This window comes from Bufo bufo, chromosome 1 (assembly GCF_905171765.1).
Source record: "Bufo bufo chromosome 1, aBufBuf1.1, whole genome shotgun sequence".
In the NCBI taxonomy this organism is placed as follows: domain Eukaryota; kingdom Metazoa; phylum Chordata; class Amphibia; order Anura; family Bufonidae; genus Bufo; species Bufo bufo.
This window is the reverse complement of record NC_053389.1, coordinates 158,682,988-158,707,150: the sequence shown is the minus strand read 5'-3', so window position 1 is coordinate 158,707,150 and position 24,163 is coordinate 158,682,988. Positions and strand designations below refer to the sequence as shown.

The 24,163-nt window shown below is 46.8% G+C and overlaps 2 protein-coding genes across 2 annotated transcripts in view; one reads left to right on the top strand and one right to left on the bottom strand.

Moving 5' to 3' along the window:
* Nucleotides 1-872: 872 nt before the first annotated feature.
* Nucleotides 873-18,506, bottom strand: THYN1 (thymocyte nuclear protein 1). Its single transcript, XM_040431093.1, is given in 10 exon segments — nucleotides 873-1,100; nucleotides 1,205-1,325; nucleotides 1,327-1,356; nucleotides 2,492-2,544; nucleotides 2,547-2,586; nucleotides 11,240-11,332; nucleotides 11,414-11,482; nucleotides 12,028-12,203; nucleotides 17,889-17,944; nucleotides 18,394-18,506. Coding segments are annotated over 9 exon segments (696 nt in total). The 5' UTR covers nucleotides 17,932-17,944; nucleotides 18,394-18,506; the 3' UTR covers nucleotides 873-1,029.
* A 148-nt stretch (nucleotides 18,507-18,654) lies between these two features.
* The window catches only part of ACAD8 (acyl-CoA dehydrogenase family member 8), a 29,891-nt gene continuing 24,382 nt past the window's right edge, over nucleotides 18,655-24,163 (top strand). Inside the window, exons 1-2 of the mRNA XM_040431091.1 lie at nucleotides 18,655-18,788; nucleotides 22,626-22,726. Of these exons, the coding sequence (XP_040287025.1) occupies nucleotides 18,683-18,788; nucleotides 22,626-22,726 (207 nt within the window). The 5' untranslated portion in view covers nucleotides 18,655-18,682. The remainder of the gene's footprint in view (nucleotides 18,789-22,625; nucleotides 22,727-24,163) is intronic.

Here is a 24,163-nt window from a genome sequence, read left to right as displayed (position 1 = left end):
TTAACCAGTAACATTTCAGTGCATTGCAGAGAGGTTAAAATTCACCCTTGGTCCAGAGATCAAGGCGAATTCCATTCCGATTGCAGTGTTTCTTTTGCCATGTCTATAATTTCAGTGTGTTTTAAATGTCTATTTTACATTGTTTTTATTAGTCTCAGATTAAAAAAAACAAAAACGTCTCATGAGCAAAGTGTGGTCATTGACTTGGGGTGGGGGTTATCACACGCTTGTAAGGCCTGATAACATACAGGACCGGGCTCAATGTGGGCCTAGATCAGCTGAATGCAATGATACCTTTCACTTCGGAGAAAAAGTGCTTTTAGGCTAGGGCTACACGACGACAATAAGTCGTGCGACACATAGGGCACGACTGCACTGCGACGGTCGCAGAAAAATCCATCTTGGTGGATTTTTTGCTACTGTTGTGTCGCAGTGCGACACCATAGACCATCATAAAAATTGTTGCGCGACAAAATATCTTCGTTTAGCCTTAATCTCTATGCCAGGATCAGCAATTGTCGGCACTCCAGCTGCTGTGAAACTACAACTCCTAGCATGCACACCTATTCTGGGAGTTGTAGTTTCACAACAGCTGGAGTGCCCGGAGGTTGCTGATACCTGCTCTATGCAAATGTTCAGTTTCGTGCACGGAGGATGGGGCCAAGCCACTCTGTGCACCCTTTCTCCTACTGCTTCTTGATTGACAGGCCAGACAAGATGAACTCTGCAGGAACCTGACCCCCCGGCTACCAAAGAGAGGGATGGGCTGGCAGAAGAAGCAGGAGGGTCAAGGGTGCACAGAGTGGATTGGCCCCTCCCTCTGTGCACTTACCTGCTCATTTACATATGGATTAAAAGTACTTTTTCTCCAGAATGAAGTATTTCCTGGTGATTAATTCCTTTTGAAATGTCCTAAGTAAAAAAAATAATAATACAAGAAATAATACAAGAATAGAACAAATTAACTAGAACAGGAATATAAAAGCTAACAAGAGGGTCAAAAACCCCCCCCCCCCCAACATCTGTAATTTAGTTGTAGCTCTCACTCCCTTGCTCTGTGATCTTCTCCTCTTCCAGACTCAGGATAAAGTCAAATTCCTCTGCATGAAGAGAAGAACCTTGTAAATTAACTGGGAAAGCTGTAGTGTGCAGGTCAACACTAAGTGTATCCATGGTGCCCTCTAGTGGCAAGAAAACCACGCACCTTGTGTGAGGGGCTGCACGACAGCCTTGCTCGTGTGGAAAAGCGCCATGTTTCGAAGGGGTCCGTTTTTGATCTTGTGCTTCTGGTACAGTTCCTTGAGTTCCGCCAGAGAAATGTAACGTATTCAGCATGCGGACAAACTGCACATCCACCTGCAAGAGACCCCAGCACAGGTTTTCTGGCAGTATAAGGCCTCATTCACACAAACGTGAGCCATCTGTGCTGCAGACTGCAATTTACGGGCACCGGCCATGTGATTCCTATATTGCGGCACGGACCCATTGACTTGAATGGGCCCATGGGATCCGCAATATACGGCAAAAGATAGGACATGTCCTATCTTTTGCGCTGCAGAGACACAGACCACCAAAGCCAACGGAAGCGCTTCCTAGTGCTTCAGATCCGTGCCTCCACTCCGTAGCTTGCAGACCCATTCAAGTCAATGGGTCTGCATTCGTGATACGGAATTCACACGTCCGATGCCCGTATATTACGGGACTGCCGTTTGCGGTTCACAATATGGCACGGGCAGCTTACAGTCGTGTGATGAGACCTTAATTTAAAAAAAGCCTCCCCATAGTTTAAAATGAAAAATAATTGGTTAATACTCACCGATTTGCCCCCACCAGTCCCTGCTTCCAGATCCATCTTGGCATGCAGGGAATGCCCGCTCAGTGAGCAGTGATTGGCTGTTCACGCATTTCCTGCGTGCCAAGAAGGGGCAGGAAGCTTCTGAACAGGAGCGGTAGAGGATCGGTGAGGAGAGTATCGACTTAGTCTACTTTCACACTGGCGTTTTGGTTTCCATTTCTGAGATCCATCATGGGCTCTCACAAGCGGTCCAAAACTGATCAGTTTTGCCCTAAGGCATTCTGAATGGTAAAGGATCCGCTCAGAAGGCATCAGCTTGCCTCCGATCAGTGACCATTCCGCTCTGGAAGCGGGCACCAAACCTAAAGAATTACAAACAACATCTCCAAGCAACCATCAGTGATTAAAGCTTTGCGTCCGGATGCGATGCGCTTTTCACGGAAGCCCCTTTCACTTCTATGGGGCCAGGGCTGCTTGAAAAACGCAGAATATAGAACATGCTGCGATTCTCACAAAACACAGAAATGATGAATGAAAACAACGCACAGACCCAATGAAATGAATGGGTCCGTATCAGTGCGGGTGTGATGTGTGAAGTGAACCGACAACTCGCTTGTATGAAAGCGGCCTAAAGGGGTTCTCTAGGATTAGACAAACATAGGACTCTAATGGGGCACATGACCTCCGCAGACTCACCATGGACCATTTAGGGTTGTCCTTCTGACTGGAGGCGTCATAATGTGCATTCTTCGGTCAAACTGTGTATGGTCTGGGTAGGCTTCCTTCACAATCTAGAGAAAAGGTAGTGAATACAACTTTGACCCTCATAAAACTTTGATCCCTCATAAGCACTTGCTTATTTCTGGCTGGGAAAACTCGTTTAACCCCTTCAGGACCCTGCTATTTTTCACCTTAAGGACCCGGCCATTTTTTGCAAATCGGACATGTGTCACTTTTACTTATCTAAGTCATTCTGAGATTGTTTTCTCGTCACATATTGTACTTCATGACACTGGTAAATTTGTGTCAAAATATTTCATTTTTATTTATAAAAAAAATTTACTGAGAATTTGGAAAAATTTGCAATTTTCAAAATTTCTCTGCTTTTAAAACAGATAGTGATATCCCCTAAAATAGTTATACTTTACATGTCCCATATATCTACTTCATGTTTGGATCATTAGAAGTTTAGAAGCAAATCTTAAATTTTTTTAGAAAATTTTGAAAAACCCAGTTTTCAATGAGCAGTTCAGGTCTGAAGTCACTTTGTGAGGCTTACATTATAGAAACCACCCATAAATGGCCCCATTTTAAAAAACTAAACCCCTCAAGGTATTCAAAACGGATTTTACAAGGGGTGTAGCCAGCAGTGCATGGAGCGAGACGCGTTTTAGCTCGGCGCTACAGCGGCTCACAGCCTTACAATCTGACCCAGAGTGTCCTCTGCTACTAGGCGTTTGGACCCTGACTTACCCCAGCATAACAAAGACCAGGAGGAAAGCAGCTACCGGCAAACTAACTGAGTTTTTCTCCGCCACATGCGCTCCTCAAGATGGCGGCGGCAGCGCGTTGACAAGGAAGGAGACTGCAACACGGGGGGACAGGCTCTCCTACAGGTACCCAGCCACATGCATCTCCTACACAGGGGCCCCTGCTGCAGTTCCCCGTGTCCTCTCCATGCAGCTCAGTGCACCATATGCATAACATACAGGGGGCTGGAGTGGCAATATCACATGGCGGCCAGGACCTGATGGGAGACCCCTATTACAAGCTGGGCCACTAGATCACAGATATGGGGACTGTTCCAATGCAATGTACCCCCAACAATACCCTACTAATAGCAATACTGGTACAGATAGACCAGTTACAGAATGATGATGAAAGATGAGGAACTTGCGGCACTTCATGCTAAAATCATAGACCTAGAAGATAGGTCTCGCCACAATATACGTTTCCGTGGAATTCCGGAAGAAGTGACACCGGATCAGTTACACGAATATCTGACAGACTTCTTAAAGGTCCTGTTACCTGAAGCATCGCCCACTGAGCTCTTTATTGACAGGGCGCACAGGATACCGAAACCTAAGAGGCTGCCAGAGATGTAATGGCGTGCATTACCTTCTACCATATTAAGGAAAACCTCATGGCAGTTGCGCGTAATAATCTGACAGTGCCAGAAAGATTTTGTCCCGTTTCCCTATATACAGATCTGTCTGCAGCTACCCTTAGCAGACGCCAGGAATTTCAAGAAGCCACGAAAATCCTAAGAGAGCACAGAATTCCGTACAGATGGGGCTTTCCAGCTAAAATTGCTAATATCTAAAGAGGGAAGCAAGTTGGTGATATCCACTCCGTCAGAAGCTCTACAACAGATTTCCAAATGGAACCTCACTAGTCCTAGTAGTATGGAGACATCGTCAAAGCCTGCTTCCCCGGCACACTTGGAAGAAGAATGGACAACGGTCAGGCGAAGAAACTCTCCAAATGACTGAACTTATGCGTGAGCATACAAGCTCCCTTCTTCAGCAATATGCTCCTTTTTCCTTTGAGGAACATTTTCTCATTGTCTCAGGCTGTTTGGCCGTTCCTGGGACTATTTGTATTTTCCCCCCTAGTAACGCCTTCTTTGGATCTAGGCGTTGGGGTGTTCCAAGAGATGGAACTCCCTGTGTTTTGACCTAATATTAAGTGTTTTACTTGTTGTTTGTTCTTACTTATTGTTTGTAGCCGGAGATTGTGCCTTACAGAAGCATAGCATTGCTCGAAGCCAGGAAAAGCTCAGGTCGCCGGTGATGTGGGTAAGTGGAGGTCGCCACCTAGCGGGTCTACTATCACATTACAATGGTACTTAAAGGGTTTCTATCACTTCGTTTCACCTATTTAGCTTTCAGACACTAGCGATCCGCTAGTGTCTGCTCTATCTAACCATCCTAATATAAGAGCTTATTGTCCTGCCGTTTAGCTAAAAAAATAACTTATATAGATATGCAAATGAGCCTCTAGGTGCTATGGGGGCGTGATTAGCACCTAGAGGCTCCGTCTACCTTAACAAACTGCCGCCGCCCAGCGCGTCCCTCCAGCCCGCCCATCTCCTCCGGAATGCGATGCTCCTCGTATTCGGCGCATGTGCAGTGAATGTCTGATCGCTTCCCTGCTCAGACATCTCCACTGCGCCTGTTCCTCGGAGCACTATGACGTCATCGGCGCAGGCGCAGTGGAGATGTCTGAGCAGGGAAGCGATCAGACATTCACTGCACATGCGCCGAATACGAGGAGCATCGCATTCCGGAGGAGATGGGCGGGCTGGAGGGACGCGCTGGGCGGCGGGCAGTTTGTTAAGGTAGACGGAGCTCTAGGTGCTAATCACGCCCCCATAGCACCTAGAGGCTCATTTGCATATCTATATAAGTTATTTTTTTAGCTAAACGGCAGGACAATAAGCTCTTATATTAGGATGGTTAGATAGAGCAGACACTAGCGGATCGCTAGTGTCTGAAAGCTAAATAGGTGAAACGAAGTGATAGAAACCCTTTAAAATTACATCAATTAATGCTAAGGGCCTAAATAGCCCATTTAAAAGATCTCAACTATGGCGAGAAGCCAATAAAACGAAATCTGACCTTTTGTGTGTACAGGAAACACATTTACTTGCGAGCGACCTCCAAAGACTCAAACATCGGCGATTTCCAGTCATAGTATCAGCAACTGCAGACTCCAAAAAAAAAAAGAAAAGAGGAGTCTCTATAGCAATACGAGATACCATAGCGTATAAACCAATAGATTCCTACATAGACGAAGGGGGCAGATACATAATTTTGATCTGTGAACTTAATAATAGGGTATATACTCTGGTAGCCGTATATGCTCCTAATAAGAACCAACTTAGATTTTTCAAAAAACTTTTTACAAGGGTGGGGAAAGTTAGAAAGGGGTCCCTTCTGTATATGGGAGACTTCAACACACTTATGTGGCCGGAATTAGACTCCTTGGCAACCCCTAAAACAACCCTCCCCTCTAAGTTTTTCAGCCTAACACAAAAAGAAGGGCTACTGGATATATGGAGGCTGAAACACTCCAACGAGAGAGATTATAGTTTTTTTCTCATCTGCCCACAAAACATATTCTAGAATAGATCTCTTCCTGACAGACTACAATACATATCGTAAAGTAACGTCCTGTACGACTGGGCACATAGAATGGTCGGACCATGCCCCCATCTCCGTCACGATCTCTGAACTACACAACTCTCCCCTACCATTCCATGGAGAATTAACGGAAGGATTTTACACTCCTCCAAATATCTACTCCAATCTAAGACAACTCTTGAGGAATATTTTGCTCTCAATGATAGGGGGGATACGGGCATTGCTCCAATCTGGTGTGCTCATAAAGCCTTTATTCGTGGCCACTACATTAGCATAACATCCCGAGATAGGGCAGATAGGGAGGCTCAATGTGTACAGCTTACTAATTCTATTATACGGCTTAGTCAAATGAATAAACGGTCATATGATCAAGGTAGAGAAAATGAACTTAAAGGATAACTGTCACATTTAGACCCTAATTTCAATTTTCATATATGTAGTTACTAATAACATGATATTCCAGAATCAGTTACTATTAGACTGACTTACCCCATATTTAATAAGATTCAGCCCTTAGCAACCAGTCTGCATAAAACTGCAATCTCACTATTCAGTTAAGATGGCCGCCACTGCCCTCACCCTGAGGCTAATCCCGCCTGCCCTCACTAGCCAGTAACAATAGCCCCCCAAAAGTGTCAGTAACCAGAGCCCTCCCCCCTAAAGGGTTAATCTCCTGCAGCACAAAGGGGTCCACTTACCACATGTTGCTTTCATTTATACACTGAACAGATGACAGATCTCCCTTCCCTGGTCTGCACTGCTTCAACTCTGCATTCTCCAGCTCTGCTAAGTGAGGGAGCGTCTGCCAAGCGCAGGGACAGGGAGGAGTGCACACAGCCCAGGCACTGTTATCAGCTGCTGGGGAGGACCTGGCTTTAATCATTTACTTACAGTCCCTGGCTGTCAGTAATGTGACCCAGCAAGCTGCGTCCTCCGTCCTTCAACAAAGAACTGAACATGCCTAGCAACCCTATTTTAAGCACAGGTAAAAGTAGGCAGTGCAGGGAACAAAAATGTGGAATTAAGGGGTAATTGAATACACAGTGAAAAGTTGAAATAGGGCCACCAAGGAGATATTAATCCCCACAATCCAATACTAATAATATGACAGTTATACTTTAAGGACTTGCATCATCGGTTACACCTTCTTCAATTTCTCAAATATGAGTTGGCTCTGAGAAGGCTTAAGGCTTCATACTATGGCCACGATAACAAAACTACCTCCCTTTTGGCTTCTAGATTAAAGGCCTTACAGAATAGATCTAAAATATCCTATATTTGCGATCCGAAAAGGGAATAAGATCTTTGACCCTATTGCCCACTGCCTGCTCCTGTACGATACTCCTGGTCCTGAGGGCAACAGCCTCAATAGTGTCACCGGGCATGCACCGAGCCCAGTGACGTAATCAGAGCGCTGTTGCCTCAGGAGCCGGAGTATCGTACAGGCGCAGGCAGTGGGCGATACTGCGGCTGCGCGGGATTTCGGAGGCCAAGAAAGGAGGACGCAAGGATGGTGGGGTGAATAAATTACATGACGTAGTGGAGGGTGCGGCGCCGTTCGGCAAGGATGTGGGAGTACATTTATTTCTTAAGAGGCGTGCTGGGCTTGGAAGAAAGGCGGGCTGGGCACTGCAGGGGGGCGTTACTGGGCACTAGAGGAGAGGGCCGGATCTTCACTCAGCAGACGTCTGCAGCGTATGTCTGCTGGATGAAAGTCGTTTTTTCTTAAAGAGGCAGAGCAGAGGGTCTAGGCGCAAATGGTGACAAGACAACAAAGTCTGGTCGCCATTTTGCAATTCTAGGTCGCATTGGTGACCATTTTGGTCGCCATCTGGAGCACTGGCGTCCGCAAATTGCAAAACAAAATGGATGACGTACGTATGGCATCCGTTTTTTTGCGGATCCATTGTAACAATGTCTATTCTTGTCTGCAAAATGGACAATTTCTATCTTTTTTGCAGGGCTACGTAACGGACACGGAAACAAAATACGTTCGTGTGAATGTAGTCTAAAGGTGTATTCACACGCAGCAGATTTGTTATAGAAATTTCTGTGACCGAAACGCACTTCCAATCATCTGAATGGGGTTGTTCCTGCAGCAGGTGCATAGTTTACTGCCTTCAGTTGAATGTGACAGTCACAGAAATGTCTCCAATAAATCTGCCACGTGTGAACACACCCTTGGACACCAGAATTACTGCAACCCAGAATTACTGGATTTACTAAGAACTAAGGGGGTTCATCAAACTGGTGTAAAGTAGAACTGGCTGAGTTGCCACCCCCAATTATTCCACCAGACAAGAACATTTTGGGGCGTCATATCCTCTGTGCGGCAGTTGCCCATAGCAACCAGTCAGCCTGCAGCTCAGAGAACATGAACGGGTCCGATTGGTTGCCAAGGGCAACTGCTAACCATCCTCTCCTACCTGCCGCAGTGAGCGCCTCACACGCCACCATCTGGAGCTGTCGCCGGCTCTTCTCTTGTCCCGGTGTGAGCGCGGCGGCCCGGACTTCAGTGGTCACCAGGAAGACGGCGAGGATTAGGGAGAGGAGAGCGGACACCGCAGACCCGGCACACACCGGGCCATCCTCTCTGTTATCGCCTCCTCACCATTCACCTTACTGCCAGGCAGCATAACCACCCTGACCACAACACCCCCTGCAGGCAGGCGCTTACAGATATCGCTCAGTATTTCAGGGCGGCACAAGAAGAATATCAGTCCGAAGCGAATAGTCCAGTGCTGGGGAGGCTGCGGCCGGTCTAGGCCTGGTTTCACCCCCTTGCAGTGGTTTTCATGTTTCGGGGTTCCATGCTGCGAGGCCCCCCGTTTAAAGAGGCAGAGCAGCGGAGGGTCTAGGCGCAAATGGTGACAAGAAAACAAAGTCTTGTTGCCATTTTGCAACTCTAAGTCGCATTGGCGACCATTTGGTCGCCATCTGGAGCCCTGTATATTACACTTTTTGTGAGGTAAGGTAACAAAAATAGCTGTTTTGGCACAGTTTTTATTTTTTGTTTTTTTTACAGTGTTCATCTGACAGGTTAGATAATGTGCTATTTTTATAGAGCAGGTCGTTACGAACGCGATAATACCAAATATGACTTTTTGGTTGTTTGTTTCAGTTTTACATAATAAAGCATTTTTGAAAAGATTTTTTTTAGTGTCTCCATATTCTGAAAGCCATAGTTTTTTTTAATTTTTTGGGCGCCTGTCTTATGTAGGGGTCCATTTTTTTCGGTATGAGATGACGGTTTGATTGGTACTATTTTAGGGTGCATATGACTTTTTGATCGCTTAGTATATTACACTTTTTGTGATGTAAGGTGACTAGAGATGAGCGAATTTCATATTTTGAAATCCATTCATGCTTCGTTTGGTGGTAAAAGCAGAATTGCTTTATGGATTTCGTTACCACGGACCATAATGCAATTCTATGACGGAATGCCTTTAGAGGCATTCCGTCATAATATTAGTCTATGGGCTGCAAAACGGATCCGTCCCATTTCCGTTATGCAGGGGGGGTCCTCTCCTGCATAACGGAAATGGAACGGATCAGTTTTTCAGCCCATAGACTTCTATTATGACAGAATGAATAACGGAATGCCTCTAAAGGCATTCCGTTATGCATTCCGTCATAGAATTGAGTTATGGTCACGGAATCCGTAACCTATTTCTGCTTTTACCACCAAACGAAGTGTGAATGAATTTCATAACATGAAATTTGCTCATCTCTAAAGGTGACAAAAAAAAAATGCTTTTTTGACAGTTTTTTTTTTTTTTTTTTTTTACGGTGTTAACCTGAGGGGTTAGGTCATGTGATATTTTTATACAGCAGGTTGTTACGGACACGGCAATACCTAATATGTATACTTTTAAGTTTTACACAAAAGCATTTTTGAAAAAAATAATCATGTTTTAGTGTCTCCATATTCTGAGAGCCATAGTTTTTTTTTTTTTTTTGCCCGATTGTTTTATGTAGGGGCTAATTTTTTGTGGGATGAGGTGTCGGTTTGATTGGTACTATTTTGGGGGTCATACGCTTTTTTGATCGCTTGGTGTTGCACTTTTTGCAATGTAAGGTGACAAAAAAAAAAAAAAAAAAAAAAAGATTGTTTTAGCACAGTTTTTATTTTATTTTTTCTACAGCGTTCAGGTGAGGGGGTGGATCATGTGATATTTTTATAGAGCCGGTCGTTATGGACGTGGCAATACCCAATATGTCTTGTTTTCTTCTTTTCTTTTACCTTTTTTTGTGTTTTATTGTGGGAAAATTAATATTTTTTTCTTTTTTTACTTGAAACTTTTTTTTTTGTATTATGAAAAACACTTTTTTTTTACTTTGAATTTTTGTACCACCATGGGACTTTGCAGAGGGGATCAGACCCCAGAATTAATGTATTACAATACATCCTGTATTGTAATACATTGCATGTCAGCTTTTAGGCTCCATTCACATGTCCGTATAATGGGTCCACATCCGTTCCGCAAATTGCAGAACGGGTGCGGACCCATTCATTCTCTATGGGGCTGTCCGCATCCGCATTTCCGCAGAGCGCGGCAGATCTTCCGGTCCGCGTCTCCGGGAAAAAATAGAACTTGTCCTACTCTTGTCCGCAATTGCATGCATTGAAGTAATTAAAAAACATGCACACATACATACCCTGTAGCTCACACTTTGCCAGAAAACTAAACCCGAAGCTCCCTGAAGACCTTACCCATTGAAGCAAGTAGGAAACAGAAGCATTGATCTGAGCTTTTATACGAAAGTCATTAGGGGCGGATTGGCCATAGACCCTACAGGGAAATTTACCAGTAGGCCGATGCCCAGGGGGGTGCCTGTGGCCTCCTCTTGGCTGCCGGCTGGGTACATAATCTGTTGCTTTCCGCATTAATTAATGCTGTCCTCAGGATGGTGATACAGTTGAATACTGTGGCTGTGCTAGGCGGTATTTTGTGCTGCACTGTGGTATTGCTGGCCTGCCTACTTGTGCTGCCCCATCTTCTGCCAATTTGGACCCTCCTACAACATGGGGCCACTTTAGTTTTTTTGTTTTTCCAGGGCAACTTTAAGTTCCCAGTCTGTCCCTGAAGGTCATAGATTTTGCTCAGTGGCATATGCAGAGACTGTCATCCGAGTAGGGGCCCTAGGGAGTGAGGAGCCCCAAAAAATCCTCCTGCCACATAAGAAGACAGCAAGTAATAGTTGTGGGGGTAGGAGGCTGTTACAGAACTTACATTAGGGTCCAGGAGCTTCATGACATGCTTACACTGTCATGTCACCCTCCACCCATCAGACGTACCTTGACAATCCCAGCGATCCCAGGCTCCTTACAGTTGCTGTGGTAGAAGAAAGCCTGCTGCCCGTTCTTCATTGCTCTCATGAAGTTCCTCGCCTGGAGAGACAAGAAGATTGTGAACCATGCACTAACTGATTCAGTTCAGTCATAGACCGCTCTCTAAAATACATCCCTGACCTGGTAATTCCGGACTCCGTCCCAGCATGCCGTCTGGTCGGGTTGCACTTTCAGATCTTCTATCCCAAACTGAAAAATAAAAATTGACCGGACGCAAGTATAAGTGAAAATTTGGTGTGTGCTCTGTGTCCACCCTAAACGATATGTCCACCTTTACTGCCATTAAAATATAAAGCAAATGCCTAGATCAACATCTCCTGCCGTTTTATATATATGGCTTCCCTGCAGATCAATTTGTCTCCATGGTTACCGACTACAAACACCCTTCTGTAGTCGGACCCTGCAGTCAGCTTATATTTATGTCTAGCTAGCAATGGATATTAGCAAGAAATGGGGGCACATGGAAGTTGGGGAAGCGGCTGCTATGGGGCCCGAACTCACAAGGGACCCACCTGGAAGGCCCTCATTATATAATGACATTATATACAGTGACAGTATATACGTGTAGGAAACTAAGGAGCGGCTGTCGGGCCTGGTCTGAGAGAGCGATCTTGACTGCTCTGCTGACTGTGCAAGTGTATGGAGGGACAGCGTTAGTTTATTTATTTTTTTATTTTATTTTGGGGGGAAAAAAACACACCTTTAAAACGTTCCTTATAATGCTCCCCCTCTACCTTCATGTCCATGCCCTTCTCCATCCTGCTCTCAGGCTCGGACTTCATCAGCCAGCAGGGATATTCTTCCTTCTGATTGTCCGTAGAGCTGGATGGTGCAGTAACTTTCTTCCGAGTCCTCACATCTTTCTTTGCCCCTTGTCCTGCCCCTGGATCACCCTCTTGATCCTTTTTATCTGTGCAGTAATGATGATTAATCAGAAATATCCAATATCCTCTTGGTTTCACTTTTCCATTCATTTCTACTTCAAGCAGTGTACGAAATACCATTCTACAATTTGGAAAACATCGACAAGCTGCTGCTGACAGATCGGATATTATCATCCTGTTAATGTTATGTGGCTCATGTAGACAACCCTTCCGATGCAAATGGGCATCATACATGGAGGTGTCCTCTACTTGGGACCACCCCTCTATGAGCCAGGTGACCTGAAGGACTTATATTACATTGTCTGGTCATTCAATATCAGCCTTATGTGTTAATGGCCTTGGAGATGCATGAACTATAACCGGGGTAGGCAACCTCCGGCACTCCAGCTGTTGTGACACTACAATTCCCAGCATGCATAATTGCTATGCTCTTCTCAGAACTCCCATAGAAATCAATGGTGCATGCAGGGAATTGCAGTTTCACAACAGCTGGAGTGCCAAAGGTTGCTGACCCCTGAACTATAATTATAAAGCCATAATAAGATCATTCAACAGCAACTTGTTGATGGTTTTCATGTAACATGTTTTCTATACTACACAGAGGAAAAGGTAAAAAAAAAAGAAAAAAAAAGGAAAATAACTAGATTTTTGTACTTACTGTAAAATCTGTTTCTCATCCGCCTCATTGGGGGACACAGGCTTTGACCATGGGAATAGCTGTTGCCGCTAGGAGGCGGACACTAAGCACACAAAGTGTAAGCTCCTCCCTCTTCAGCTATACCTTTCTGCAGGGACCAAGCTAATCAGTTTAGTGCAAAAGCAGTAGGAGAGGCCAGACACAAGAAAATCACATTATGTACAAACCCAGAACCACACAGGCCATAAACAAAAAACAGAGTGGGAGCTGTGTCCCCCAATGAACGGAAGAGAAACAGATTTTACGATAAGTACAAAAATCTAGTTCTCTCATCTGTCTCATTGGGGGACACAGGCATTGACCATAGGACGTTCCAGAGCAGTCCCTGAGGGTGGGCTTAACTACAACCCCCCCCAAAGAAGCATCAGGAGATGCAAAGGTGTGCACTCTGTAAAACTTAGAAAAGTATGCCAAGACGACCAGGTTGCCGCCTTTGACACCTGAAGGGCCGAAGCCCCGTGATGCATCGCCAAAGAGGCCCCCACTGCCCGACCCGAATGAGCAGTCACCCGGAAGGGCGGGGCCCGGTCCTTAACCCGGTACTCTTCCACAATAGCCAAACGGATCCATCCGCAAATGGAAGTCTTTGATGCTGCCTGCCCTTGTCTCGGCCCCTGAAAGTGGAATCCGTCCACCTGAAAGTAAAGTTTGTGACGGGATTTGAACTCACAGGTTCTGCATCATAGCCCAGAACTTTAACCACTACACTATATAGCTGCATGCACCAGATCCAGAGTATGGAGCGACTGTTCTCGATGATGAGACGGGTCCGGACAAAATGAAGGAAGAATAGGCTCATTTAGATGGAATGTCGACACCACCTTCGGCAACAAGGACTGCACAGGGCGAAGGACCACCTTATCCTGATGGAGGATCAGGAAGGGCGACCGACATGACAGAGCCGCGGGTTACGACACTCTACGGATAGAAGTAATTGCAACCAAAAAAGACACCTTATAAGACAGGACTCTCCAGCCTTGAATTTCCAAAGGTTTATTCACCAGCAAAAGTGCGATGTTTCGACCTGTGTGGTCTTTTTCAAGCAACTAACAATGTGAACAGAGTCAGCAAGTAAACACCGTATCCCATAAATGGTAGCGCGAATGCGCATTGGACATAGAGGAACGCCGAGCGGAGTACATATTTTACCGCCGGACTTATGCTAAATGGACGGTCTACTCGGCGAAATGTACCCCAGGTTCCCATCGAACACCGCAGTAAGTAACTGTTTATGTTTTCTGAATCATGAAAATCACATTTGGAAAAAGGAGTTTTAAAAAATCCGGTTGGTTGGATGGCACAGAGGGGTGGGGTGGGGGGGATACACACCTTTTGAATATGTAATTGTTGATTACCATACTTAATTGAATCATGTGACCTATCTAGGAAGGTATATGTACTTGACTTTGTTCACATTGTTAGTTGCTTGAAAAAGACCACACAGGTCGAAACGTCGCACTTTTGCTGGTGAATAAACCTTCGGAAATTCAAGGCTGGAGAGTGCTGCGGTTTTCTGTACAAGTGCATCTATAACTGGGGGAGTTCAGGACTGACTCCCAACACGGCTGGCACCACCACATCAAGGGATGGTATTTATTGTTTTTTCGCTGTGCTGCTACACTTTGTTTTTTTATATCTTATAAGACAGGAAGCGCAGCGACACCTGCTGCAAAGGCTCAAACGGAGAAGATTGGAGAACGCTGAGCACTAGATTAAGATCCCAAGGATCCAATGGAGGACGGAAGGGGGGCGCAGCATGCGTCACCCCCTGCAGAAAAGTCTGAACCTCCGAAAGCTAAGCTAAATTTTGCTGAAAAAGAATGGAGAGAGCCGACACTTGCCCTTTGAGAGAGCCGAGAGCCAGCCCCAAGTCCATGCCCGACTGCAGGACAGCCAAAAGACGCGGCAAAGAAAAACGAACGGGAGACAGCTGTCTCCGCTCGCACCAACTAAAGTACTTCCAAGTCCGGTGGTAGATTCTGGAAGACAACGGCTTCCTGGCACGAATTATAGTCTGGACCACTGCATCCGAAAAACCCCAAGCCTTCAGTACGGCGGCTTATAGAGCCATGCCGTTAAATGTAGCGACCCTAAATTCGGGTGGAAGATCGGCCCCTGCGACAGCAAATCCTCCCGAAGAGGAAGATGCCAAGGTTCTTTGGCGAGAAGTGCGACTAGGGATGCGTGCCACACCCTGCGTGGGCAATCTGGGGCCATGAGAATGACAGGCAGTCCCTCGGACCTGATCTTCCTGAGAAGCCGCTGAAGCTGCGGGAACACGTAAGGAAACGTGAACCGAATCCACGGGATCACCAGTGCATCGCATGCCAGGGCCCTGGGGTCCCTGGACCGTGCGACGAAGTCCTCAACCTTGTTGTTGAAGCATGAGGCCATGAGAGCCACATCCGGCTGACCCCACCTTTCGCAGATGTCCCAAAAGACCTGCGGGTGAAGAACCCACTCGCCGGGGTCGAGACGCTCCCGGCTGAGAAAGTCCGCGATCCAGTTGTCTACGCCTGGAATGTGAACTGCCGGTAGCGCCGAAACCCGTTTCTCCGCCCAGCTGAAAATCAGTGCCGTCTCCTCCTTGACTGCTGAGCTCCGGGTGCCAGCCTGGTGATTGATGTATGCTACCGCCGTGGAGTTGTCGGACTGCACCCGCACCGGACAACCCCTGAGATGGTCGGCCCAGTGCTGCAGAGAGAGCCGAATCGCCATCAACTCCAGAACATTGATTGGAAGGGAGCGCTCCTCGCATGCCCATACCCCCTGGACCGAGAGATTTTCCAACACTCCCCACCCATGAAACGACGGACCCTTCACCAGGATGTTGTCCAAGTAAGGGATCGCCACAATCCCCCTTGCATGGAGCAGGGCCATGACTGCCGCCAGAACCTTCGTAAAGACCCTGGGAGCCATGGCCAGGCCGAACGGGAAGGCTAAAAATTGGTAGTTAATTGGACCCACTGCGAACCGGAGAAACCTCTGATGACTGACGCATATGGGCACGTGAAGATAAGCGTCCTTGATGTCTATCGAGGACAGGTACTCCCCCGGTTCCATGGACGTAATGACCGACCTCAGTGACTCCATCTGGAATCTGCGGACGCGAAGGAAACGGTTGAGCGCCTTGAGGTCTAGAACGGGACAGACCGTACCTTTTTTTTTGGGAACCACATAGAGATTGGAGTAAAACCCCTGAAAACGGTCTTGCGCAGGAACCGGAACAATCACACCTTGCTGCAGCAGCGTGTGAATTGCCAGAAAAAAAGAATCTGTGGCTGCGGAAGAGGCCGGAGGAGACGACCGAAAAAAAAACGGGATGGAGGGGAGGATTTGAAATCCAGCTTGTAGCCCTCTGCAATGACCTCCCTCACCCACGCATCTGAAATGTGAGCCAGCCAATCATGCCAAAACACATGAAGCTGGCCGCCCACCCGAACAGAGGCTCCCTTGGGGCCAGATTCCGCTTTTTTGACTTATTAAACCGCTCCCTGTTCTGTGGTAAATGGGTGCTCTTACCTCCTGTAGCGTCTGAAATTATCTCATCCAGGCGCTTACCAAAAAGTCTGCTGCTGTTAAAAGGGAGGGCCGTCAGGGTCCGCTTTGAAGCATTATCTGCCGCCCAGCATGAGAGCCATAGGGTACGGCGATTAGCCACCAATAGGGCTGACGAGCGAGCCATAAACCTGGCCGTGTCCAAAGATGCTTCACAAATATATGCACTGGCATGCGAGCGCTGCAGGGCCACATCTGCAAGTTCCCCCGAGGGGACTCCCGAGTCGAGACCCTGACGTAATACAGACACTAAGCTAAAACTGATTAGCTGGGTCCCTGCAGGAAGGGATATAGCTGAAGAGGGAGGAGCTTACACTTTGTGCTTAGTGTCCGCCTCCTAGCGGCAACAGCTAAACCCATGGTCAATGCCTGTGTTCCCCCAATGAGAAATAAGACATTGTTCTTGGTGCTGCAGCCACCATGTTGTTCTCAAGGACTAGATTCATGCCAGTAAAGCCTTGTTCACATGTCCGTGAAGGATCCGCGTTTGGTCTGCGTGTCCGTTTTTTACCCTCCGTGTCTCATCTGTATTCCACAGACAGAGCACCACTGAAAATAAATTTCCAGAGCATCTCCTCTCACTAGTCAGTGAAAAATGGACCAAACACGGATGCAACATAGGTGCCCTCCGTGTTGTATATATGTTTTTTATAAAGACCCGTAGACTAAAATTGGCATATTTGGTCCACATCACATACCAAAGTGGTGCATGTCTCCATTATTTTATTCACTGACGAATGGTCAGTATAAAAAAAAAAAAAAAATATATATATATATATATATATATATATATATATATTTTAATAATAATAATAATATTATACTGATGTGTGAACACATTAAAATCAATGGGTACGCGTGCTGTCCGCAGAAAATGCAGACAGCACATGTTTGTGAAAAATGGAAATGTGAACGAGGCCTAATGCAGACTAGTAGCATCAGTTGAAAAAAATGACATCCTTATAGGGTTTCTCCACATTTGGTGGGGCCTTTTGGACCTGCGGAGGGAACCATACTTACCTGCTCCCTGCCTCTGGGTTCCGGCTCTTTCAGTCCCACCTGTCAACATCCGGTGTGAAGGGGGTCACATGTGCTGCAGCAGCCAATGACAGCGATATACCCCCATGAATCACCACTGCGGTCAGTTAATGGCTGCAGTAGAACGGGCGACCCCCATCAAAACGGATGTTGACATGTGGGGCCGCAGAACATCAGTGGCAGTGGGGGACTGAAGGAGCGAGAACCCAGCAGCAGGGAGCAGGTAAGTGTGCCTTCCTCCGCAGGTACATTAAGTAATTTCAATAGGAGCAGGGCTGCACAATGGCTGGAGCTGTGAAATCCTAAAGATACCTCAGAGCGGCTGATCGGCCATCAGACGGGAAATCAATATAGAAATCCTTGACAACCCTTTTAAGGCAAGTATTCTTGAGGCCATAAGAAAAACTTCCAGACTTACCTCCAGCCGAAGACGTCACACGCTTCCTCTTACTTTGACGCATAATTTACTTCAATCTAAATCATGAAAAATAAAAATAAAGGTTTTAACCCAAAACACTGATCAAGACTAGACATGTGACATGCCTCGGAGGACAACTAGCCGATCACGGTCAGGTGAGGGAAGTGAAGCCAGCACTTTGAGTGTGCACGTGGGGCCTTGGAGAACCATTGGCGCCTTTACACTATACAACCACCCACAAAGTGTAGCCCAACCCCACCGTCACTACTTATCTTGTGCCAGTGAATTCTCTGTATTCAATGCCGACAGGTATGTTGGGAGTTGTAGTTTCAGAACAGCTGTCGATCCACATATTTCTGATCGCCAATGTAATTATGAGAATTTAAAGAGAAATATCTATATTCTAGACATTAGACAATCCCCCTGAGGATCTTCATTCAAGGAACTACAACTCCCAACATGCTCACTGATACATAGGCGAATAAAGCATTATTTTTATCCTCACTATTAGCAGGTAAACCCTCTATAACAGGAGTAACAGCCGCAGTGTGGACATCACAGAAGAGCCATGCGGCCATGTGACCATTCCAATACTGTTACCTAACAGCTACGGCTCCTTTAAGACGCGCCTATCAGGCTAGCCAATCAGCGCATTATACCAGGCAGAGCCCCGCCCTGCCTCGCTGAGGGGTACTGGGAAATGTAGTTTTGTGGCTGTACCCGTATATCCGCGCATCCACTGCACATGAACTACAATTACCGTGGTGCACCGGCTGACTAGCCGGCTTGCAGACATGGCGGTCGGGTTCAGAGTAGGATCCTTGTTCGCTCGGTCTTTCAGAAATGCAGTCGGCGGGATGACCACGACTCCCAGCAGAGGAATAGCTTCGGTTATAGATCGTAAGGGCACGAAGGGTTAAAATCCAAGGAGTGGAGTGAGCGGGCACTTGTTGACCTTCTGCTGTTAATTGACTGGGGCAATGCGGGTCACGTGACTGGGGCTAGCTGTCAGTCATTTTGGTACAGGGAAAGTCATGTGATTGTCATATGACTACGCTGCTTTAATTTGATTGGTTAGAATACAGATTAAATAGATGTGTTGCCTATAGCAACTGCAACGTTTGAAAATGCACAGATCTATGTGCCTTTTTATTCGCATGCCACTTTTTCTATAGTGCTTCCGGTATGAGGGCCAATATAGCAGTGACAGGGTCTTCAGCTGCAGTGCCCCCTATTGGTGACAATTCAAATGTGCCAACAATGTAACGTCCACAGGCTTTCCCCATAACACTGCCCCCTGCGCTGCCCCCTAAATGTGACAACTACCTAAAGCCTGCAGTATTATGTGGGATTGCAGTGAAAACGTGCTTGCCTATCATATCTGCAGATTATGGAGGGTCCCTAAAGTGTAACTGCCATTCTATCTTTATTTTGTAATGTATCGGGGCAGTGATACTGACCATTTTTGTAATACACTGTAATTACTGAAATCATACATTTCTGTTAGAAAAATAGCACTAAAGTGGCCCATTTTGAGCCTTAGCGACGCTCCTCTGTCTTCTGGTTATATAACACGGTCAGTACTGAGCAAGTCTCCACTGTTATCTAACCAGAAGACAGAGGAGCGTCGCTAAGGCTCAAAATGGGCCAATTTAGTGCTATTTTTCTAACAGAAATGTATGATTTCAGTAATTACAGTGTATTACAAAAATGGTCAGTATCACTGCCCCGATACATTATAAAATAAAAATACAATGGCAGCTACACTTTAAAGGGGTTATCCCATGATTCATGTAAAAAAAATGAAAATCTCTTTTTAACAAAGCTCCCCATTCATAGCTCCAACTATTGTGCTAGATTCATTGCAAGCTGGCATCTCAGGGGTGGTGCTCTACCTGCTGCAGCTCTCCTCCTATCACAGCTCAGGGGTGGTGTCCTACCTGCTGCAGCTCTCCTCCTATCACAGCTCAGAGGGCATGCTCTACCTGCTGCAGCTCTCCTCCTATCACAGCTCAGGGGTGGTGTCCTACCTGCTGCAGCTCTCCTCCTATCACAGCTCAGAGGGCATGCTCTACCTGCTGCAGCTCTCCTCCTATCACAGCTCAGGGGTAGTGTCCTACCTGCTGCAGCTATCCTCCTATCACAGCTCAGGGGTGGTGTCCTACCTGCTGCAGCTATCCTCCTATCACAGCTCAGGGGTGGTGTCCTACCTGCTGCAGCTCTCCTCCTATCACAGCTCAGAGGGCATGCTCTACCTGCTGCAGCTCTCCTCCTATCACAGCTCAGGGGTAGTGTCCTACCTGCTGCAGCTCTCCTCCTATCACAGCTCAGGGGTAGTGTCCTACCTGCTGCAGCTCTCCTCCTATCACAGCTCAGAGGGCATGCTCTACCTGCTGCAGCTCTCCTCCTATCACAGCTCAGGGGTAGTGTCCTACCTGCTGCAGCTCTCCTCCTATCACAGCTCAGGGGTAGTGTCCTACCTGCTGCAGCTCTCCTCCTATCACAGCTCAGGGGGCATGCTCTACCTGCTGCAGCCCTCCTATCACAGCTCAGGGGGCATGCTCTACCTGCTGCAGCTCTCCTCCTATCACAGCTCAGAGGGCATGCTCTACCTGCTGCAGCTCTCCTCCTATCACAGCTCAGGGGTAGTGTCCTACCTGCTGCAGCTTTCCTCCTATCACAGCTCAGAGGGCATGCTCTACCTGCTGCAGCCCTCCTCCTATCACAGCTCAGGGGGCATGCTCTACCTGCTGCAGCCCTCCTATCACAGCTCAGAGGACATGCTCTACCTGCTGCAGCTCTCCTATCACAGCTCAGGGGGCATGCTCTACCTGCTGCAGCCCTCCTATCACAGCTCAGGGGACATGCTCTACCTGCTGCAGCTCTCCTTCTATCACAGCTCAGAGGACATGCTCTACCTGCTGCAGCTCTCCTCCTATCACAGCTCAGAGGACATGCTCTACCTGCTGCAGCCCTCCTCCTATCACAGCTCAGAGGACATGCTCTACCTGCTGCAGCTCTCCTCCTATCACAGCTCAGAGGACATGCTCTACCTGCTGCAGCTCTCCTCCTATCACAGCTCAGAGGACATGCTCTACCTGCTGCAGCTCTCCTCCTATCACAGCTCAGAGGGCATGCTCTACCTGCTGCAGCCCTCCTCCTATCACAGCTCAGGGGGCATGCTCTACCTGCTGCAGCTCTCCTCATATCACAGCTCAGGGGGCATGCTCTACCTGCTGCAGCCCTCCTATCACAGCTCAGAGGGCATGCTCTACCTGCTGCAGCTATCCTCCTATCACAGCTCAGAGGGCATGCTCTACCTGCTGCAGCCCTCCTCCTATCACAGCTCAGGGGGCATGCTCTACCTGCTGCAGCTCTCCTCCTATCACAGCTCAGGGGTGGTGTCCTACCTGCTGCAGCTCTCCTCCTATCACAGCTCAGGGGTAGTGTCCTACCTGCTGCAGCTCTCCTCCTATCACAGCTCAGAGGGCATGCTCTACCTGCTGCAGCTCTCCTCCTATCACAGCTCAGAGGACATGCTCTACCTGCTGCAGCTCTCCTCCTATCACAGCTCAGAGGGCATGCTCTACCTGCTGCAGCCCTCCTCCTATCACAGCTCAGGGGGCATGCTCTACCTGCTGCAGCTCTCCTCCTATCACAGCTCAGGGGGCATGCTCTACCTGCTGCAGCCCTCCTATCACAGCTCAGGGGGCATGCTCTACCTGCTGCAGCCCTCCTCCTATCACAGCTCAGGGGGCATGCTCTACCTGCTGCAGCCCTCCTCCTATCACAGCTCAGGGGGCATGTCGTTTTCTCTACATCTCTCTCCTTGCAAGGGTGCTGCCTCATGTTGCACAAAAAAAATAAATAAAAAAAAAAATGTGTTTTTTGCAACAAGCTACCTGCATAGGTACGGATGGATGAACTGGAGGCAGAAACAGTGCGGCCGCTGGCTAAATTTCAGTGCAAAGTTCCACGGCAAAAGACGCCTTGTGAACCTACCCTTACATTAATTACAAAGTGGAGGTAATTTAATTTGCTGTGTGTTTTCCCTTTGCTGAAAGAAAATACACGGTAAACCTAAGTATCTTGTTGCAAAAACCAAAAGCGCAGCACAGACGCGACGTGTGACAGGACTCATACTGTCACATCTGTTGGCAGTTGAAGCATATAACTGAGCATGTGCGTCCACCTCAGACAGGTGGACAGAGAAATAATGAAAATAACAAGCAGCAGATGGCGCTATACAGATAGATTTTATTGAATAACTCAGTGGCTAGACAAAATGTTAAATTACCTGCAATTACAATAGTATTCAGATCCCGGCGCTACTTTGAAACATGTAGAATATTCTTCATGGAAAAACCCACTTAACTGTATTTCTGCGATAATCACAAATTTGTGGGCACGTGAAATGTTATGCAAACCCATAAACTCATACTGTATATGATATTGACTGGTCACACACATGTTTATTCGCCAAGGAGCCCCATCCTAAAATCACCCACCATTAAAGGGAAAATGGCTGCATTGTGGCACAGGATATAGTCTCTATGCATTGGCCAAGTATTGTACGCACCGAGCAGAGGACCTGTCCTCCTCCCATGGTCTGTGCAGGTGGGTCTACAAGACAAAGAATGGCCCCACAAGCTCTGCCCTAGGCATTACACAGTGGATTAGTTTTAGAGTGTTCCTTTACATGTGGCAGCATACTGTAATATGTGCCTCTTTTTGCAGCTTCCATTGGGCTGAGTGAAGAGCAGAAGGAGTTTCAGAAGGTGGCATTCGACTTTGCCTCCAAAGAGATGGCTCCAAACATGGCGCTATGGGATGAAAAGGTGAGGATGGGGAAAACCTAAGCATTAGACAGAAGTTCCTGGAGATCACCAGAGGGTTATTTATGAATAAGGCTACATGGTGACGCTAGTTGCGGCCAGGATCGCTGAGTAGCGGTGATTCCATAGAAATTAATGGGATTGCCGCAACAGTCACAAGAAATCCAGCCAAGTTGGCAGTTCCATTCATTTCTATGGGATGACCGCTACTCAGTGATCCTGACCGTGTAGACCTATCCTAAACCCTTAAGAAATAATTCCTGCTGGATAGTGATTGCTCCAAATGGGGATGTCTCCTGGTTTGGGACCCCCCCTTTGTATGAGGGGCATTTATAGTATCAGAGACTGGCCCTGGACCTTCTGGTGAGTCATTCCAAATGTGGTCTTTGGATCCTGGACCTTCTGGTGAGTCATTCCAAATCTGAATTTCTAATCCTCTACAACTAATGATATGTAAGGCCTTATTCACACACAGTCAGTGTTCGGTCAGTGTATTCCATAAGGGATTTTGAGCCAAAACCAAAGATCAGGTGCAGATCTTTCCCTTCTACCTTATCTATGTGGAGGCTCCAACCCCGGTTTTGGCTCACAATCACTGACGTGTTAACAAGGCTTAAAAGGCACCTTTTTTTTTTTATTATTGCATTTTACTCATTTTGGTATAAAAATCATTCTTTCAATTGGTCTTTATTAAAAAATATTCAGACATTCTGTCACAAAGGGTTAATTGTTTTTCTAGCTGTCTGAATAGTCATTTTTATCTCTAAATTACTAAAAGGTGTACCCCAAGATTCAGTGCTGGGTCCTCTATTATTTAATTTATTTATTAATGATATCGAGGATGCACCATTTCTATTTTTGCAGATGACACTAAGCTGTGTAGTACTGTATAGTCTATGGAAGCTGACGAACACTCTGAGTGATTGAACCTCATTTGCCAAGTTGATGGCCAATGTGGACAAATGTAAAGTTATGCATCTTTTGTAGTAATAATCTCTGTGCTTCATATGTCCTAGGTGATGTAACGCTGGGAGAGTCACTTATAGAGAAAGATTTGGGTGTAGATGGTAGATTAAATTACAGCACACAATGTCAATCAGCTGCTTCTAAGGCCACCAGGATATTGTCATGCACTAAACGAGGCATAGACGGGCGGGGATGTAATACTACCAGTTAAGCCAAATGGTTCTTATCTGCCGACACATTCTATGTTTCTACCACTTTACAAAGTGCTGGTGCGGCCTCATCTGGAATATGCAGTACAATTCTGGGCACCAGTCCATAGAAAGGACGCACTACAGCTGGAAAAAGTACAGAGGAGAGCGACTAAACTGATAAGGGGCATGGAGGGTGTTAGTTATGAAGAAAGATTAAAAGAATTGAATTTATTTAGTCTTGAGAAGAGACGTCTAAGGGGGGACATGATTAACCTGTACAAGT